Source organism: Lepus europaeus, chromosome 7 (genome assembly GCF_033115175.1).
Source record: "Lepus europaeus isolate LE1 chromosome 7, mLepTim1.pri, whole genome shotgun sequence".
Lineage (NCBI taxonomy): Eukaryota > Metazoa > Chordata > Mammalia > Lagomorpha > Leporidae > Lepus > Lepus europaeus.
In genome coordinates, this window is record NC_084833.1 from 124728112 (window position 1) to 124748748 (window position 20637).

The 20637-nt window shown below is 55.4% G+C and overlaps 1 protein-coding gene across 1 annotated transcript; it reads right to left on the minus strand.

Moving 5' to 3' along the window:
* Positions 1–4148: 4148 nt before the first annotated feature.
* Positions 4149–11382, minus strand: B3GAT1 (beta-1,3-glucuronyltransferase 1). The gene is made up of 4 exons (XM_062198481.1): positions 11241–11382; positions 5968–6476; positions 5057–5353; positions 4149–4235 (listed from the first exon to the last, which is right to left on the minus strand). The coding sequence occupies exons 1-4, from the start codon at positions 11350–11352 to the stop codon at positions 4149–4151; spliced, it is 1005 nt and encodes a 334-aa protein (XP_062054465.1). The 5' UTR covers positions 11353–11382.
* Positions 11383–20637: the final 9255 nt, after the last annotated feature.

Sequence of the window (20637 nt, forward strand, 5' to 3'; positions counted from 1 at the left end):
GCATTGTGTTTTTTTCCCAAGGCAAGGTCTTCCTGTTCCAGCTTCGTATTGTTGGCTTCCTTACCTGAGTTAACCCCGCAGCTTCTGTAGCAAAGCAACTCTGGACAGTGCTTGTTCTCCAGACCACCATGGACGCTGGGGGTCTCTGGGCCACTCGCTGTGCCTCTCCTTTCCTCTGTGCACGCTCAGTGCACGAGGCTTATCTGTGAGACCCATCTTGACCCATGCAAGCTGCAGGTGCACAACAGGTGTCTTAACTCTGGTTCCCTCATGGTACCTGTCCTACTCTCTGTCCCATATCAGAAATGGCAGCTTCATTCTGCCGACCTCTGACTAGTCTCTGTATCCTACACCCAGTTCATCAGGAAATCCTCCTGGCTCCACCTCCTTAGCACATTCAGAATTCTGCCACCCCTCTCTGCCCCAGAGCTTGAGCCCTTGCCCTGCCCACCGTCATCCCATGCTTGGACTGGTGTGCGAGCCACTTCCCGGCTTGCCAGTTTCAGGGTGGTTCTTCCACAGTAGGTCACGTGTGCCCTCAGCAGTGAGCCTCCCAAGGCTCTCCCATTTCACCCAGAGCAGAAGCCGTAAGCTTTAACCTAGTTTCTGGGACAGCACATGTTGGGCTTCCCCATCCGCCACCTGCCTCACCTGCACTGCTTCCTCCCTTCCCTTGTCCCGTCAGCCACAGCCACAGCTGCCTGTTTTGCTGGTCTCTGAACACGCTGAATGCTCCAACCTTGGAGAGTGTTCTGTCCTCAGAGTGGCTCACGGAGCTGCGTGCTGGGGCCCGTTGTGCTCAGACGATCCCTTGCCAGGGAAGCATCTGAACACCAGTGGGACACCAGCCCCTCTGCAGAGCCACAGTGTCTCCCCGCAACACTCCCTTCTCAGATACCGCATCCACGGCACCGTGCGCTGGTGTGCTGTTCCTCTGGGGGCCGGGGCTCGCTCTCTCCGTGCTGAGCTCTAGCCCTTAGGACGATGCCTGCTCTGATAGACGTTTGCAGGATGCATTAATTAATAAACGAGAATTAAATAAGGTGGCCATGAAGGGGATTAGGACTGTTAAAAACCATATTTGACTTTTAATTTTGAAAACAAATGCAGTTAAATTAAAACAGACCAGAAGGCTCAGCTGCCTGGGCTGCAGCCTCACCCCAGCCCCCGTTCTCGGGACTCACTCCCACCCCTGGCCTGGCTGCTCTGGGGGGCTTGCCAGCAAACAAGACTGGGCTTGGGAAGCAAACTGGGAGGACCCAACCCGGACTCTTAACAAAACCTATTCCCAAAAAAGGTGAAGGCTGCAGTCCACCAGGGTTATAATTATAAATAAATATACATGCAGCTAAGAGAGGGTGTTAGGTGAAAACAAACAAACAAACAAAAAATCTGAACTAGCCTCTGCCCCCGAAATAAAAAAAAAAGTCCCCATTTTCTTGTTCATCATCAACTTCGTGAAAATGAGCCCTGGGATTTTGGCTAATAGCAGGCCCCAGACCAGCTACACCGACCTCGACATTCAGGGCTGCTGTCCAGCAGGGGGGCAGTGGTGTGCCCAGACTTGAATGCCCTCACCTGACCTGTGTCCCCTGCCACCCTACTTGACTTCAAGGGGTCACCCAAAGGGTAAGAGGTTGGGGAGCACTTCCTGGAGGTGGCTCAGGGATTGCTTCCCCAGGGGCTTTCATGAGCACTGTGGGAAGCTACGTCCATTTCCAGATAGGCAGCCAGTGCTACATTCTCAGTGTCAAGGTCTTGACTGAGTCTTACCCAGGGGTGGTTCTAAGTGGACCTCAGAGCTGACTGTGAGCTTTAATGGAGAGGGGGCTGTTAGCAGTTAAAAAATAAACACCTCTTTCATAGGCTCAGGCCCTTTCCTTCTCTGTTTCGAGGAAAATTGTGCTTCCGGCTTCAGGGCACGGGCATGATCACCACCAGAGGCCCGGCTGGGTCGGGGAGCCAGAGACCCCCTGTCAGCCTGGGAGCCCCAGGGAGCTGCTTTCCCTAGGGCAGACAGCAGGACAGGAGACGGGGAGCAGTGAGAGTTCCTTCCCCAGTTTGTGTGTAAATAGAATGATTCCCAAAGCAACGTGTGCTCAGGCCTCCTTCTCCTTCATCTCCTGCCACCCCCACCCCCCGTTCCCTAAATCCTTCTGCTTCCTCGAACCCCCTCCCTCCATTTCAGGGGGCAGGAAGGGGTCGGAGAATTGCCTGCCTCACCCCCACAGGCTAGAGCTCACCACCTTGCCCACCACCCACTCCAGCCCTGAGGTCTGTAGTTCTCAAGAGCTACAGGAAGAGGGTGACCTCTCCCAGGCCCAGTCCTGGGCAGCTCTGCACCCCAGGGGCAGTGGGGAGGCAGTGTGTGGACAGAGGGGTCCTGTGGCTCTTAGTCCAGGTCAGTGGACCTGCGCTGGCTCTGTGCCCACCTCCTTGCCAGTGCTGGAGGAGAAGGCTGGAGGGAAGGTGGCAAAGGAGGGGACTACACTCCCGCCACAGCTTGAGGTACAGGGGGAGCCCGCCGGCAGGCCAGGGTGCCCCCACGCAGGGCTGGGCGTCTGTTGGGATCAAAGACAACCATATGCTCTGTAAACATGAACCAGAGGAGAGCCAGAGAGGTGTGTCTGACTTGGGAGCAGCTCTTGGGTAGAGCAGGTGTCGAGGAGGGGGTGGGGCGTGTGGGACGCCCGGTGGTTGCTCTCTGGTCTTCAGAATTCCCTGGCTGGGAGTCCTGGTGGTCGTGCTAAGGCCCCAGACCTTGGGGTCTTTTCACCTCCCTCCCAAACCTGCATTGCTCTAGGACATCCGTTCAGGAAGCTTCTGACAAGCCTCGTGCCGGCTCTGCTGCTGCCGGACCCTCGGCCCTTGTCTCTGGGGCCGCTGGTTGGGGCGGGCGGAGAGGACAGCAGGTAGGGGTTTCTGTGCTTGAATTCTCTGTCCTGGCATCAGGCTGCGCTCTGGAACCCCCAGAATACAAAGGAGGGTGACGGTGATTCCTTAGGAGTCTGCCTTGGGGGGACCATCAGCCACGGAGAAAGGGCGGAAGGCCAAGAATGGGGTCTGAGAAGGAGGCTCCTGTGGGGGAGAGGAGGGACAAGTGAGGGAATGGCTGGTGTGGCCAAGGAACTCAGTCCTGACCCTACCATGGCCCCAGTCCCCAAGGTCTTCAGCAGAGACTCGGTTGAGAGGAAGGCAGGGGCGAGGCTCTGTTCCGGTGCCTCCGAAGTGGGCACTGGCCAAGGTGATTTTTTAAGTTGAGAGGACAGGTTAGGTCATGTGACACCCTGCTGTCTCCTGTGGTCAGATCCCACTGTCCAAGCACCCACCTCTACCTGGAATGACCTAGCAGAGAATCTGATCTGAGAAGTGCTGTCAAGGGGCAGGGCAAGGTCACCAAAGGCCCCCGGGACACGCCTGGCATGGCCAGTCACCCGCACAATTTACTTGTGCCAATGTATCACCGTGGAAAAGCCAATCTGCTTTGTCTTTACCTGTAAAATGTGGCAGCTCCTGGGACCTACTTCCACAGAGGCCTTTTCTGATGCAAATGAAAGTAGCAACACGTTTCTAGGACTTAGGTTGTGCCACAGACTGTTCTCAGTGCCCTCGATGACCCATTTTACAGATGAAGGAAATGAGGCACACAGAAGTAAGGTCCGACATGGAGGAGTCGCAGGCCTGGCTTCCGTGCTTTCCCCTCCTGCTGCCCTCTGACCGCTGAGAGTCCTGTTTGTGCCGATGTGCAGCAGTGACTGGCTCTTGTCACAGTTGTGACTGGAGACAAGTCCAGAGGGCACGAGGCAAACTTAGGAGGACAAGGAGCCTGGAGAGTGAGCAGGGGTCTGAGCAACAGTGCCCCCTGCAGTGGCCTGGGTGCCATGGCCAGCACAGCAATGACCATGGGAGGCTGGGGGGAGGTGTTCAGAAGTGTGGGGTGGCAGAGACCCAGCCGTGTGGGTGAAAGTGGGCACCTGTTAACTTTAGGATGGCCATGCCTCTTTCACTCTTGCCCACATTTGGCCTGACTGCCCATAACTCAATTAGAGAGGAAAATCCCCCGGGGCACTGAGGCTGCATCCAAGCCTGGTGTCACCCTGCCCTGCTCCTCACCCACCCAGGTCTGCCCTCCTACCTGTGTCCAAGGCTCAGATCTCCACCGAGGGGTCAGTGAAGCCCTTCTTCCCCTCATTCACCAGCACGGGCTTCTCTGTCCGCGTGTGCCAGACCAGGATCTGTGTGTCCAGAGGCACAGAGCAAAGTGGGCATCTTGTCGACCACTAGGCTACCTCCTGCTCCCTCCCACACACTGCAAGTATGTCTTTTGCCGCCTCCTATTCCACCTTCTTCCCACGAAGATTTTCTCAGTTCTGTATTTCTACATACCCCTCAATCTTGCTGTTTGTACATGTGGGGTATTCAAAATCTTTGTTGATGGGTGAGCGTATGGTACAGTGGCATCCAAATCCCATATAAGAATGCCTGGGTTTGAACCCAGGCTCCTCCCTTCATTCTAGCTTCCTGCTGAGTGCACTCAGAGACAGGTGATAGCCGAAGCCCTTGCTGTTACAGGCATTTGAGGAATGAACCAGTGGATGGGATACCTCCCTCTCTCTCCCTCCCCCCCTTTTCAAATAAATAAATAAAAACTAAAAAACCTTTTGGAAACAGGTGGTCTGGAGCTACAAATAGACAAGTCCCAAGATTTCCCAGGGGTGTGTGTGTGTGTGTGTGTGTGTGTGGACATGTAGATAGGTGTTGGTGCACATGTGAGCAGGTGCACATGTGTATGTGTGCATGTCCCTGGGTGCTCAGCAGGGAGGTGGTGGGGTACAGCTATTCTGGGGGAGGGGCAGCAGTCCTCGGGTGTGACTCCCTGATGACTACACCTCCCCATTTCCCTGCATGCCTCCACTGTGAACACCTTACAGGTGGTAAACTCCCTTTCCAGGCAGGAGTCTCAGAAGACGTCTGTTTCCTCGCTGATCTGTAAGGAGGGTGGAGAAAGGCGTGCGACTGCTTGCGTTACAGCAGTCAGTTCTGCAGAGGGTCATACCTTGGTGCAGTTGGCTGCCTTGGGCTCCAGGTCATTGAGGGTGACAAGCTCTCGGAGGAGGCTGCTTTCCTGGTAGCCTCCCTTCACTCCACGGAGCTTGAAGTAAGCCTGGCTTCGCTGTAGAATGAGCCGCAGGTTGACCGCAAATCCAGCCATGTCTATTGCAAATGGTCGGTGGGGGTCGAACACAGTCTTCCAGCCAACCACCTTCCCTGCCCCGTTCACCCGTGGGGCCTCGTACCGAAGGCCGCCAACGAAGGCTACGGGCCACACGGACACTCTCCTGGTGCTGCGCATCTACAAGGGGGATCCAGAGTCAGGACATCTGGGTCTGCTGGGCAGGAATGACCCCATCCACTCAACGAGCTTTGCATCTGGGCCATCGGAAGCCACAGGGGGTCTGGCCCTGCCTGAGGACCCCATCGCATATAATGGGCACCTGCAGCCAGACCTGTCCTAGGCTCGGGCAAAACCAGACCTCTCAGACTTCAGCAGGACCCAGTTGCTCCGTTCTCTCCCCTGGACAAAACCTCTCAATCTTCCCACTTGTGAGTCTGAAACGGCTCCTCCCTCACCCACCCACAGATGGCCCATAAACTCAAGCTGTGCCCCCAAAGAGATCTATGGGGGAGCTACACCCAACAGCCGCATTCAGACAACACCTCGAGGCTGGCCACTGGTTTGGACGCTCCAGACACCACTTTGTCTACCCTTTCACCCACCAGCCGGGATGCTTTAACCTGCATGAGGATTCCTATCCATCTCCCTGCTTCTCGGCTCTCTGTGCGGCTGCAGCCTGGCCACCCTTCCTGGGCTTGTGTTCTCCATATGTAGCTGCACCCACGACAGCCTAGGGGAGCCCACCCCGCATCCACCGATGCGCTTCAGCCCCTGTCACCCCCACCCCGCACCTCCTCAAAGAGCTCCAGGCTGTAGGTGTTGTCGTCATCTGCGAAGTACACCACGCCGGGCTGACTGGAGTTGCGCGGGAAGGTCTCCCGCAGCCAGCGCAGGGCCAGGTTGCGCTGCATGGTGCCCCGAGGGATGCGGGGATCGCGGGCGTCGCCCCGGAGCTTGTAGTTGCGGGGCGTCTCCACGTGCAGGTGCGTGTAGTTGAGGCCCGTGTCGCGCAGCAGGCGTGCAGTGAGCGGCGTGCGGCGCGGTGCGTCCTCCACCACCAGCCAGTGCAGATTGGGCACGTGCAGCAGGGTGTTCGCCATGCGCGTCAGCTCGGCCTTCTGCACCGGGCGGCTGTAGGTGGGCGTCACCACGTGGATGGTGGGCAGCGTGTCAGACCACGGCGGGGGCCGCGTGTACACGTATTCAGTGCGCACCACCTCCACGATGTCGCGGTCGGACATGCAGTACTCCCTGGGGTCTGTGCCTGGGGGCGCGTCGTGCCGGGGCTCACTGCCCTCATCTGCAGAGTTGGAAGACAGGCCACGTGGGAGGAGACACCGGGTGCAACCTCCCCAGCCCCTACCAGGCCGCCCCACCCCAGCGCCTCGGCAGGCCTGAAGCCAGTCACTGGCTCCTGGAGTTAGCATTAAGTTGAAATCTCCATCCTTGGAATTCTCAAGGGATTTCCCTCTTTCTGACTCCAGGGATCCTCCTTCTCACTCCCTCCTGCAGCTGGCCATACTTCAAGATGGCATCCTCAGGTCCTAATACACTGGACGTCACACCCTCTTCGACACCGCCCTGCTCTGTGTCACGGAGGCCACAAAACCCAGGAGCCCCATTAGGGTTTGCCCTGGGAGGAGCCTGAGACTAGCTCCACCCTCTGATCAAGGGTGCCTCTCCTCTCCCAGCTTTATGTCATCAATTCTTGGAATCTGGTTGTGGAACTTAATCTTTAACCACCGCATTTTATTGCAGTGGGTTCCTGCCCATCATTGTCAAGGTCATTCTGAATCCTGAATCTCCCATTCCTGATTTTGCATAACCCTCTAGTTTGCCATGCACAAAAGGACAGGATGGAAACCTGTCGAAGCTCTCCTGCGGGTTTCGTGTCCACCTCTTCTTCAGTGCTTCCTGGGCACTCACGGGCCTTCTGTGACACAGCGCCACTGACCCTGCCTGTCCTGGCACCCAGCTGTATTTACCCAGAGGCCCTAGGATGCCGCAGGGGGCAGTGAGTGACACATGGAGAAGCCTGGACTCCAGCCAAGCTCTCAGGTGTGGGAAGTCTGACTTCCTGGAGGCCACCTGCTCCAGCTGACCAGACTTCTTCACATGTTGGGTATTGTGCTCCCTGGGGAACCTAGCAGTCCTGTCACAGGATGAAGTCAGAGCCTTTGTATTCATGTTTTCAGTGGGCCCCTTCCTCTTGGTCAGGGCCCAGCAATAACCCCCGATGGTGTGGTCCTTGCTGTTGTCATGCTGTCTTAGTCGGGGTGGGCAGTTGCTAGTGGCTAGCAGCCCAGGAATCAGTGTCTGGGCTCAAACTGCGCCCTTCTGTCATTACTAACTGCATGCCTGTGAGCCAATCACTTGGCCTCTGGCATCTTGATTCTAGCAACTGTAGAATGAAGCTCACAATAGCATCTAACGTTACCGAGTTACTATGTGGACTGATGCATCAGTACATGTCAAGGACTCAAAGCACTGCCAGGCGGAGTTACCATCCCTTGCTCATGTGCGGAAGGGCGGTAGCCAGCCCTACTAGATCTCGGCTCCATGCGGCTATGGTAAGGATGAAATGAACATCTGGGCGGGTTGGAGGTCCTGGGCTTGGGTTGTGTCGGGTGCTTCTGTGAAGTCTGAAACGGCTGAGCATAGCACAACACCAGCTCTCACTTGTGGCGAGTGCCCATGGAGCAACGTCACAACCAAACACACGGTAACAGCAGGAGCATTACCCAGGCTGACAGGTGATGCTGGGGGCCTGGGGGCGAGACGTGCAAAGACGTAGCTGCTCAAAGGTGACTTTTTGGGGGAGTTTCTGAGTCAGATAGTGAAAAGAGAGCAACATTGAGAAAAGACAGATCGGTGCCAGGACTGTGACCCGGACCAAAGGCTGCATTTACCTTGTGATCAGGGAGGCTTTGGGAGCTGAGACCTGAGGAGATTGAGAGCCATTCTGCCCAGCTCTGTGCTACCTAAATCACCCCACACAGGCAGAGAATCTGTGTTCAGGGAAAACTCTCCCTGTGTTAGGACAAGCCCACAGCCCAAGCTCTGTCCTTCCCATGGGTGTCAGGCTTCTGCAGCCCTGAATGGTAAAGGCTTCATGGTGCCCAGGGCTAGTGGTGTGACACAGTGGATAAAGCCGCTGCCTGTGATGCCAGCATCCCATATGGGTGCCAGTTCAAGTCCTGGCTGCTCCACTTCTGATCCAGCTCCTTGCTTGTTAATCCTCCACCTGCAGTGCTGGCATCCTATATGGGCACTGGTTCAAGTCCCAGCTGCTCCACTTCTGATCCAGCTCTCTGCTACAGCCTGGGAAAGCAGTAGAAGATGGCCCAAGCGCTTGGGCCCCTGCACCTGCCTGGGAGACCCAGATGAGGCTTCTGGCTCCTGGCTTTGGCCTGGCCCAGCCCCCAGACATTGCAGCCATCTGGGGAGTGAACCACTGGATGGAAAATATCTCTCTGTGTCTCTCCCTCTCTTTCTAATGCTGACTTTCAAATAAAGAAATAAATCATTTTTATAAAGATTTTTATTTACTTATTTGAGAGGGAGAGACACAGAGAAAGGTCTCCCATCCACCGGTTCACTCCCCAGATGGCCACAATGGCCGGAAACGGGCCAATCCAAAGTCAGGAGCCAGGAACTTCTTCCGGATCTCCCATGTGGGTGCAGGGACCCAACCACTTGGGCCATCTTCCACTGCTCTCCCAGGCTATAGCAGAGAGCTGGATTGGAAGTGGAGCAGCCGGGACTTGAACTGGCACCCATATGGGATGCCAGCACCACAGGTGGAGGATTAACCTACTGCACCACAGTGCCGGCCCCTAAGGCTTCCAAGAGCCCTCACTACATTCTACAGCAGCTTTCCTTCCATCCTGGCCTGCTCTGGAGACAGAGGCCACATCCTCGTCCTCCAGCAGTAACGTCAGTGCTTAGCAAAACAGCCAGACGCCTTCTGTCCTAGAACTCTGCCAAGAAGGTGACTGACTGCTTTATCTATAGTACTAACCCCTCTGGAATGATGTATGTGCAGGATAACAATGTCTAAACTGACAAGCCCCAAAGAGAGGCGTTGGAGTTGGGAGAAGAGACTGATGCTAGATAGAAAGGCCCTGAGCCCAGCACTGGGCAGTAGGGATATCTCAATCTTGAGCTGTGCCCTTCCTTGTGGAAGCTTCAGAAACTGTTGGGGTTTGGAGGACCTGGCATCTAACCATGTAGTGCAGCACAGCCTGAGGCTGTGGGTTCCTGGAGACAGCCTGCATCCAAGTGGCTACAGGCCATGAGCCCCGTCCCAGCCCTGCCATCCATCCCTCACTGAGTTGAGCTCCAGTGCCTTCATATTTTAACTCACTCCCCAGGTAAGGTGAGGCACACTGCAATGAGAAAACTGCTGCCTGCCTGGAAGTGTTGAACCTGCTTGAGTGGGGAGGCTAAGGAGAGAGGGGCAGCCAGATATGGTCACACTGTATAGCTTGGGGTCATGGGAGCATGGGTGCAAGAGGGAATGGCAACCTCAGGACTCAGAGCCAGGAAGGGGCAGTTCTACCCCAAGTGCTTCCACTGCTGCTTGCAAGTCTTTTTCTTTCTCCAAATGTACTTCCACCAGGTAGGCCTAAATCAGGTATTCCTAAGCAAGAAAAGAGGTGCAAATAGGCGGTGTTGGGGTGCACCATTGAGATGTCTATATCCTTTATCAGAGGGCCTGGGATACAGTCCCACCTCCAGCTCCAATCCAGCTTCCTGCTTATGCTCCTGGGAGGCACTGGATGACAGCCCAAGCTGTTGGTTCCCTGCCACTTACATGGGAGACCCAGACGGAGTCTCTGACTCCCAGCTTTGGCCTGGCCCAGCCCCAGCTGTTGTAGACATTAGGGGAATGAGCCAGCAGATAGAAGATCTTTCTGTGTGTCTGTCTCTCCCTCTTTATCACTCTGCCTTTCAAATACATAAATCTTCTTAAGGAAAGAGAAAGAGCGAGAAGCAAACAATATGCCCTCCTCCAAAGGTTTTACAACATCATTCAGTTCAGAGACCCTTCCACTCCTTGGGTGTCTTTAGAACGAATGCAATGTCACTGATCATGTATTCTCTTTTATGTATGTATGTATGTATGTATGTATTTGAAAGGCAGAGTTACACAGAGAGAAAAGGAGAAGAAGAGAGAGAGAGAGAGAGAGAGAGAGAGAGAGAGAAATCTTCCATCTGCAGGTTCACTCCCCAATTAGCAGCAATGGTCGGAGTTGCACCGATCTGAAGCCAAGAGCCGGGAGCTTCCTTCAGGTCTCCCATGTAGGTGAGGGGCCCAGGGACTTAGGCCATTTTCCACTGTTTTCCCAGGCCACAGCAGAGAGCTGGATCAGAAGTGGAGCAACCAGGACTTGAACCCGCACCTATAGGGATGCCTGCACTGCAGGCGGCGGCTTCACCTGCTACACCACAGCTCCGGCCCCGTTGTGTTCTGTTTTTATAAATGTTTTCTACTGTATGGCATTTTGACATCTTGTGGCCTTGAGGACCCAGGGAGGGACTGCATCATCCCGGTGCTAATTCCTAAGCAACTATCCCACAAAGACATCTTTTGCAGGCCAACCAACAAATTCAAAGTGCACACCACATCACCTCCTTCATGGAACTCCCTTTCCCTGCCCTAAACGGCATTACTCAAACTCTCCAATTCAAAGCCCATTCAGCTGGTCACTGTGCCTCTCTTTCCTTCCTGCCAAAACAACATTGCCTCCCCTGCCCTCTGCCTCCTGACCCACCCAGTGCTTTCCCTGTGGTCCAGCTGGGCAAGGTGTACCATCTTCTGTTGGGAACCAGGAATAGCAAGCTCTCCTTTGCAGGCAATTGTCCCAGTGGCTGCCACCTGCCACCCCTGCTTCAAATAGGTTCCAGTACATCTTAGAACAGTGTAGCACTTATCAGATTCCCACACGGGACCAAGGCCCCGAAACGGGCCAAGCTGCTTGGTGGATAGAAAGAGGACCTGTCCATGTTAGCTGGGGTTGTGCTCGTTACGGGAAGCTGGGATGGGGGCAGGCAAGCTCACCCTTGTGCACGGTGAGTAAGGGCGCGAGGGTGCTCTGGTGCCAGACGGTGATGAGCAGTGTCCAGGGCAGCACGATAAGGACGATTGCAAGGATGTCCCGTCTTTTCGGCATCTCCAAGGCTGGCTGCACCCACAGCTCCTCATTACCTGAGTGGTGGTAAAGTCAGGAGCGGGCAGCCACGGGGCGACGGCAGCAGCACAGGGGAGAAAAGAACAGGCATGGGCCGGCCGGCCAGACACGGAGAGAATAGAGAAGCTGAAGGCTGGCTAGCAGGTCTTACCAGCACTCACAACCCACCCATTGCGGAAGCAGGTTTGCAGGCTCCGGCCCGACTGGAGTCTGAGAAGGGACAGCTGTCCAACAGCGGGATCAGGAGCCCTGGGAGATGGACACCTGTAAGAGAGAGCAGAGGAGGATGGCCAGAGACCAGGGCACAAGGGGTGGATGCCCAGCAAGTGCCCAGCCCTGCTCTGGAACACACAGCACAGAGGACAGGCTTCCTAATTGCACGCCCACCTCCTGGGGGGCGTCTCTGTCTGCCTGTGACACACAGGCACAGAGATGTGGAGCCAGACCAGTTAGTAGTAGGGTCCAAGGCACAGGTTTCAGAGACACCTGTCTTGGCAACTCTGCCATCCACAAGCTATATGACTGTGCTGCAATTTTCTTGTGTACAAAATAGGTACCATCAGCCCCTCTTTCACAATTCTCAGAACTAACAGTTAGTGCCCAGAGAGCCCTTAGGATGACCTTCGACACACACAATTGCACAGTAAATGTTAGATGCTATAATGTCCAAATGTTTGGGCCCAGATGAGTTTTTGTTTCTCATTGGCTGGATATAGGGGGTCAAAAGTGGGAGGTCTCTCTTGAGGATGGAGCCCCTGGGAGGAAATGCTGTGAGTGCCTTCCTTGGTCAGTGTCAGTGGGGGATTTTTACGGAGCACCTGCTTGCCCTGTGTAGGACCAGGACAGAGCCGGCAGATCCTGGCCTGGGCATCAGCAGGGGAAGAGGTGGCCACGTGGTGGGGAGAGGGCAGCAGCAGGGATCGGGGAAGGTGCTCTCTGTGAGAAGGAGCCTGACTCAGATGTCCGCTCAGTTCCACAGAGGATCTGGTGACAGCAGCCCCGCCCCACTCCACCCCACTACCGGAGACTTGTTCTTCATGTGACAAGGAGAGTAGGTGTAGGGAACTCATGACCACCTTGGAATTGGTCACAATCTCTCCCCTCCTTTCTCTTCACTTTTGTGCTGTGCAAGCTGCAGCTGGAGTCCGTGGGAGGTGGGCGGAGGGAGCCCTGGCCACCCTGATGTGCCCACCAGCCCCGGAGCCCGGGCATCTGCAGTGACATCTCAGAGGCTGAGCTGCCTGCCCCAGCCCCAGCCAGCATGTGCTCTCGTCTTGTGGAGTCAAGGGCAAGGCCCCCAATTTTGGTAACAGACAGCTCTCTTCCCCCAGCGGTCTTTTCACCACAAGCTCAGCTGCTTCGTGCAAGGACATGGTCACCCTCCCCTAAGGAGCACCTTCCTCCCCAGTCAGCTGGCAGCCCTATCCCCTCCGGCCACCCCCACTTGGGCTCCAAGTCACCCCTCATTCCTTAGGGGCAGGGAAGGCCACAGGCAGGGCAGACATTGTCTTAGTCATTGGGACACTCCTATCTCATGGCACAGTGCCTGGTTTGAGTCTAGCTCTACTCCTGATTCTGCTTCCTGCTTCACGCAGCCCTAGAGGCAGCAGTGATGGCTCAAGTAATTGGGCTCCTGCCCCCCATCTGGGAGCCTCGGACTGAGCTCTCAGCTCCCAGCTTTGGCCTCGGCTCAGCCCTGGGCACTTGATGGGTAAACCAGCATATAGGAGTTCTTTCTCTCTCTGTTTTTTCTGACTCTCAGATACATAAATAAAATTTGTCAAATGCTGCAGGCAAAGACCACTGACAGGGCACATCCAGGAGACTGCCAATCTGAGCTGTGTGCCCTACAGATCCCTTGCACTGGCCCCAAAAGTGGCAGAGCCTGGCCCCTGCTCCAGCGCTGTACAGGGCTCCACGTCCAGCCATGGATCACATGGATCACCCATGACCGGTGGGATCCTAAGCTGTGCATGGTGAGGGGTGGGAAGTGCTGTGGTTTGTACATGGTCTGTCTCCTCCCTCTGAAACGTGTCATTGAGTTTGTCACAGTAGCCGTGTGGGAAGGAGGGAAGCTCTCAGAGGCACCTGGGCGCTTAGGTTAAGAAGGACTACCGCTGTTCTCGTGGGTGTAGGCTTGTTCTTGGACGAGCCCGTGCTCTCCCTTCCACCACCTGCTCTCCTTCCCACTTTCTGCCAGGAGCTGAAGTGGCACAAGGCTCTCGCCCATGCCACGTTCCCAGCCTCCAGAACCGGAAGCCTCTTTTGTCGATAAGTCGCCCTGGCTCAGGGACTCTGGTACAGCAACAGAATGAGGACTAAGATGGGGCAGGGGCGGGGTGGGGAGGGTGGGCCTGGCTGCGGCTTCCACAAGCTCTAGAAAGTTTTCTTCTGTTTTCAGAGCTTCTCAATGGACATTTCCTGAATGTCCTTGGTTTGCACGAAGGCTCTAATTTCAGGGTGGAGAGAGCCAAAGAAAGCAAGCGGACACCACGCCAAGTCAGCCCATGCCAGGTGAGCCCAGTGGGGGCTGCCTTGCCGGCGGCTGGCTCATGCTGAGGCTCTTGCCTCTCATGCCCGCTCAACCTCCCACGTGTGCTGGACCATCCTTACTGATGAGCTCTCCTGTCACCGTCATGATGTCCAAAGGCAAGGCTCAACATTCCCTGCACTCCCACCCCATACCTCACTCCCACCAGGCTCTGGGTGCTACTGTGAACCTTGCTTGACAGAGACGGTCACTTGCCTGGTGGAACCAGCATGAAATCCAGGCCATCGGACTCCATGCTGTCATCAGGAACACAGGTTGAGCGTCCCAGGCACTGTAGCCCCTCAGGACCCGGGAGACAGGGGACACACTGGCCACGTGCTTTCTCGGGCCTGAGCTAGCACTGGATCTGAGTCTCCTTCCTCCACCACAGCTGCCCCCACAGCAAGGTCGCAGCACCTGCACAGAGCCTGGGAAGGGTGGAGGCTCGGTGCAAGGGGGCAGATGGGCCTTCTAATCCCGTCCTGTCTTTCTGGAGAGGAAGGGGGCATGAGGAAGAAAAGCTCTAAAAATAACCTCAGCAATAAACCCAGTTGTGCGTTAATCACTCTGGAAGCCGTTACAGCTTGAAAACCCCATAACTTTAATGGAGGCTATTATAAACATAGTCGCGCCAATTACCAGGTAGTTATTAAGCAGAACACAGAGAGCCCCCAGCCTTGGAGAAAACCACCTGGCCAGCAGGGGGCAGGCTCCTGGGAAATGGTGCCTGGGTGTGGAGATCCTGGCCCACTGACTGAGATGCGGTTGACAGGTGACCCATGTTGGGTGCCTGCAGCTTCTGCTGAGAGCTGGGAAGAAGAGCAGAGACATAAGGCTACACCACCAGTGACCCCCGATCGCTGCAGTCCCTTGGCAGGGACAGGCAGAGGAATCAACACAGAGGTGGAGAAAGGCCTGACCGCATCCAGGAGAGGGGCACGGAGGATGAGGTGTTTGAGGGATGGGCATGGCAAGGAGTGGTCTCATGTGAGACAGGACGTGGTGTGTTGGTGTGTGCATGTGTGCATGGGGTTGCCATGGGTTACAACTCCCCACCCCAAGATGCACACTTGTGTGTGTCTGTGGCCAACCGACCAGTCGCCAGTGGGGAGTGGGGAGTGGGGAGTGCAGGTCAGCAGGTATAGGCATGGGAAGGCCTCCCCCACTGGGCATTCTTAGAGCCTCCAGTAGACAGACGAAAATGTGTTGTAGGCTGAGCGGGGGTGGCCATTGGAGGAGGAGCAGAGGCAGTAGGGCGACTGCAGCCAACTGCTGGCCCCTTCAGCCTCTGCCCTCATCTTTAAAGCATGCAGCTGCTGGGAGAGTTTGAGTGAACTTTCAGAGCTGCCGTTTTAGCAGCTGGAGACTAGCACAGCAAGGGCTCCATAGGGATGAAGAAATGTCCTACGTGAGGAGCGGGGGCCCAGGTGGGCATCAGGCCAGAGGCAAGGCCAAGAGGGTGATGTAACATCAGCTCCCATGGAATTGGTTCACCATGACGGGGCCAGTGAGCCCCTGGAGAGGACTGCAGGTCTTAGGGTGTCTGGGACTCAGAGGGGATGGCTCTGATTGTCCAAGGCTGAGGCACAGCTGATCTGCCCAGGAGTGGCTGGGCCCAAGGAAGCCAGGACAATGTGTGAATTGATTCAGAACTGGCCAGCTGGGGCCAGCACTGCGGCTTAGCAGGTAATACTGCCACCTGTAGTGCTGGCATCCCATAGGGGCACTGGTTCAAGTCCCAGCTGCTCCACTTCTGATTCAGCTCTCTGCTATGGCCTGGGAGAGCAGTGGAGGATGGCCCAAGTGCTTGGGCCCCTGCACCCGCGTGGGAGACCCAGAGGAAGCTCCTGGCCCCTGGCTTTATATTGGCCCAGCTCCAGCCGTTGCAGCCAGTTGGGGAGTGAACCAGCTGATCGAAGATCTCTTTCTCTCTCTCTGCCTCTGCCTCTATGTAACTCTGCTTTGCATATAAATAAATAAATCTTAAAAAAAAAAAAAGACTTGCCAGTTTTTCCAGAAAGGCCTTCTGAGCCTGCAGGTGTTTGGATGAAGGTCTCATCAATGCCCCTAGTCTCTGAAAAGAGAGGCTTATTTAATCCTTTCAGGAAGTATTAATTGAGCACGGAGCTGGGTTACACCTGTGGGCAACACAGCACCATGGGGGAGGAAGTAGGACTTCCCTCCAGCCTCCTGCAGTCCCCGGAGAAGCTGAGGACACACAGCTCACTCCCAGGCAGGCAGCGTGTACAGAGGACAGAGTGTCCAGGGGTTGCGCCTGTATCCATGCATGTGCACACACATGCATGTGCGTGTGCCCCTGTGACAGACAAGCTCAGAACCCACCCATGCCGTTCCCGTCTGGAAGCTGACAAAAGCCTTTTGACCCAGTAAGACTGGCAAGGTGTTAGGTGGTTAATCAGAAAAGCCCGTTGGAGCGAGAACTCTTTCATGATCACACACACAGCATGCACATCTCAATCTAAGTAACTTTTGCAAAGCTAATAGCAGATGCTTCTCACTACAGAGAAACACGTGACCATTTTTCCAGCGTCCACACTCCGCACTGCTGCCTAGCGGGAGAGTCCGCTGACAAGAGGCGTGCGTTGACTTTCAGCCATGGAGCTCGCTTTGCTCCCTCTTTACTCGGCTTGTTCGAGAACCAAGGACACTTGAGCAAGCTGAGAGCAGTCCCCTCCAGAACACGGATGTTTCCCATCAAAATCCACCAGGTCAGAGAACTTGTTTCCAGACTCACTCCGCTTGGATTCTTTTGAGTGCATGGAACTTAGCTTTCATAGAAACGCCTCGCATGTTTCAGCACACGGATTGGAAGGTTTGCACGATATGCCACAGCAGTGACCACAGGAAGACCTCTGTCAAATGTTACTGACCCCGGTGAGCAGAGGGAAGTCTGGCATCACGCCAGCACAGGCACTGGTCAGACGGGTGCAGAACGTCTGTCAACATGCCCAGTCGACCAAGCAGAGACCAGTTCAGAAAGCCTTTGCTGCCCACGTCTGTCCCCTAGCATCCAGGAGGTACAGTTCTGCAGCGGCTGGGAGGCAGACACTGAAGAGCCCAGAGGGTTGCACCAGCCTCGCTGAATAAGCTGGGCTTGGGAAGAAGCTGGAGGGAGGGAGAAGCTGCTCCCCCTGGGCAGGGGAGCAGGGGAAGTAGCTGATGAAGGCTCCAGCTTCTCCTTCCAGCCCCAGGCAGTCTCCCCAAAGTGAGGATGCAAAGCCATTGTCCCAGGGAATCCGCTGGTGCCCTAACGGGATCAAGGGATTAGTATTGATTCTGTGGCACTGCTCAGGAAAAGCCCAATGCAGAGCTAATCAGCTCCTGGGCCAGTCAATCCATACTTCATTAACCCAGGCCCAGCCCTGCAGCCTCCAGCACACTGCCTCCATGGCCACCGCGTTGCAGGCACCAGCCTCTCCCCAGCCTCCTGTTTCTCTTTCTCCACTTCTGGCCTGACTCCCAAGGGAAGGAGGTGGCCAGTTTGAGGGGAGACTCCACTCTGCACCCCACACTGGACAAGCGGGGTTCCCTTTTTCACAAAGCCAGGTCCTGCACTCTTCAGAACAGCCCCATGAGGCAGACAGGGGGATTCCATCCCCATCTTGCACAGGACGTCGAGGCTTAGGGAGGCAGCATGCTCAACCCAGCTCAGAGGCACTCACCCTCGGGCCTTGGACTCTGGATCCAGCTGCCCCCATGCCCAGCCTGACTATGCTGGCTCCCGCCTGCTGTGGTCGGGCTGCTGCCCTTGGGCCACTTCCAGGGTGCTCTTCTCCACAGAGCAAGGCCAGGCCTGGCGATGCCTGCATCCTGCCTGTGGCCCTGGCCTGCTGCTGTTTCCCACATGGAACCATCACACAGGAAGGACACGGTGGACTCTAGATCTTACACTGTCCTGTTCCCCTCCTACCAGGAAACCCAACCAAGGACCTGGGCAGAGGGAAGTGGGTCCATTCAGATTGTAGTAAATAAGACTCTCTTGCTTTTGTTTTCTTCCAATCAACATGGAAAGAAACATAATTCATTGTTGTTGTAGTTTTAAGGCAGTTCTTTTGTTTTCCTTTTTGTTTTTTTACAAATAGCCTTTGGTTTATACTTGGAGTATGACCCTGCAAAAAATGAAAACTGGAGTTTGATTTATGGCACTCTGCACGTGAACACCCGTTCAGGATCACTGCAGGGATTTGAACAGAACAAAGCGCTGGACCCGCTGTGTCTGCGGCTCCCCAGATCACGTTGTGAGTGGTCTCCAGCCAGATGTGTGCACACTCGCCACAGAGCCTTTGGGCAGGCGGCCCTGAAAGCAGGCACCAGGCTTCATCTTGTCAACACAGCACACATGGCTGCTCTCTGTTGGGGCTTGTATGGGCCTGGGAGTGAGCACACAGATGACCCCTTCCTTGGCTCTTCGCAAAGGTACAGCCCTGGGGAGAGGGGGGCAGCCAAGGAGACGGACAGATGGAGAGCTGTGGACAGGTGGATGACGGCCATGCCCATGGGGGACCCCAGGGAAGAAGTAGCATACAGAAAGAAGGCCACGATGAGCGACTGCTCTGGAATGGAGGGACTTGCCACTCTGTGGCTGGGACGGGGAGGTCATCAGCAGGAATGCACTGGCCACCAACAGGACTCAGAGGACAGCACAGGACCCCTCAGCCCTTGCCTGCATGACAGGGAAGCCATGAGGATGGTGCCTGTCTGGGGCTGTGCACTAGGGACCAGCTTTTGCAAAGAACCCTGTAGCCCAACCTAGCCCAAGGCTAGGGGAGAGGTTTGGTCTTAGAAAGTGCTGCCTCCCTGACCACCTTCTTTGCTGTCTTCCCATCCTTGCTCTGAGGTTTTAGAAGGGAGCTCACTCCTCCTGGGGCAAGCATATTTGCTTCCTACTACTGTTTAAAAAAGTGGCCCATCCTTTGTAGCTTAAAACAGCCCATTTTCCTTACTTCCACAGGTCAGGAGTGCAGGGCTAGCCCAGGAGTCTCACAGCCTGGGCGGGCTGCAGGGGCTACATTATTTGCTAATCACTATTTTATTTATTATTTTATTTATTATTTACTATTACTATTACATTATTTACTAATTTAAAAGTCAATTACACAAAGACAAGGAGACACATACACACACACACAGAGGAATCTTTCATCTGCTGGTCCACTCCTCAGATGGCCTCAACAGCCAGGGCTTGGTCAGGCAGAAGCCAAGAGCCTCATCCGGGTCTCCTACATGGATGGCAGGGGCCCAGACATCTGAGCCATTGCCTGATGCTTTTTCCAGGTCATTAGCAGGGAGCTGAATCAGAAATGGAGTAGCCGGACAGGAACTGGTGCCCATATGGGATGCCAGCATAGCAGGCAGTGGCTTTACCCGCTACACCAAAACACTGGCCCCAGGGCTGCATTTTCATGTGGAAGGCAGACTGGGGGAGAATCTGTGTCCAAGCCCACTTGGGCTTTGGCAGAACCACTGCCCAGCTAGGCTAGAGTTAACGCCATGGCTGTTTGCTGGCTGTGTGCTTGAGGCTGGGGGCCCTTCACCACGTGGTGTATTCATCGAGCCAGCAAGGAGAGTCCAGGGCAAACAGGAGTCTTGCATAACACGGTATAATCCTGGGGTGACAGCCCCTCACTTTGCTACATTCATCGGTGCCATCCACACCCCAGGAGCAGGGTTACACAGAGGCACAAACACCAGGTTCCCCTTGGAGTGCGTCCATCACAGCCATGCAGACGGCCCACACCTGCCTTCAGCTCCTCAGCCCTGTCCAGGCCCTGCCATGCCCCAGCCTCAGACAGTCCTCACGTCTTTGCTGTCATCAGTCCCAGAGGAATGGTCCCCGGAGGGACAGTGCAGCAACAGGGATGGCCCAGGCCTGGGCATCCTGTCAGCCTCCCCCTTCCTTGCTGTATGAGCTTTGGTTTTCCACCTGTAAAGTAGAACTAAAAACACTGCTTCTCCCAGTAGGTCCTTAGGATAATAAGGGGAAAAACAAACCGTGTACACCAGCTGGCAATAAACCAAAGTCGCGTGACTTCACCTTGCAGCCTGGAAAGGGCCTGGAATGGGGCGCTTGGCCTGTCTTTCCTCTGCCTCCTCCAGCAGAACTCCTGGCTGCTGGGAAGCAGAGAGAAGCCATGCTGAGGGTGTGTGTGTACCTGGGCCAAATGGCATCACAGGTCCCTAGTCTGGGTGCCCCTCCCCTGGGACTCACCACCCTCTTGAAGCTGCTGATTTGGGAAGAGGCCAGTCTACCAAAGATGATTCAGGCACCTGCTGCCCCCTCCCTCCGTATGTGATATTTGTCATTCAAATCAGGGGAAAACTGGCTGGGCTTGAGGCTTCTGTTCTAACAACTCATTGAGGCTGTCTTGGCAAAGCACAGAGCCTCCTTTGTGTGACTTCATGAGGCAGCTGGCTCACTTCTGGACACACGTGTTCACACGTGTGTGCTCATGGCCGCACCCCAACAAGCGCATGTGTTCACAGGCACATACACACATGCCCGTGCCTGGATTTTGGTTATTGCTCTGTGTCCTGTTGGAGAATCTGCTGATTGGCTGACTGGCTCTCTGTTCACACAAGAGATTGTTTCATGTGCCCTTGGCACCCAGTGCTCTCGGCTCCTGGGACACAGATGAGAAGACATAAAGAGGCCAATTCACCTTCTCCCTAGTGCTAAAAACTATGGATGCCACAGTGGTGATCTGTGGCTACCAAAA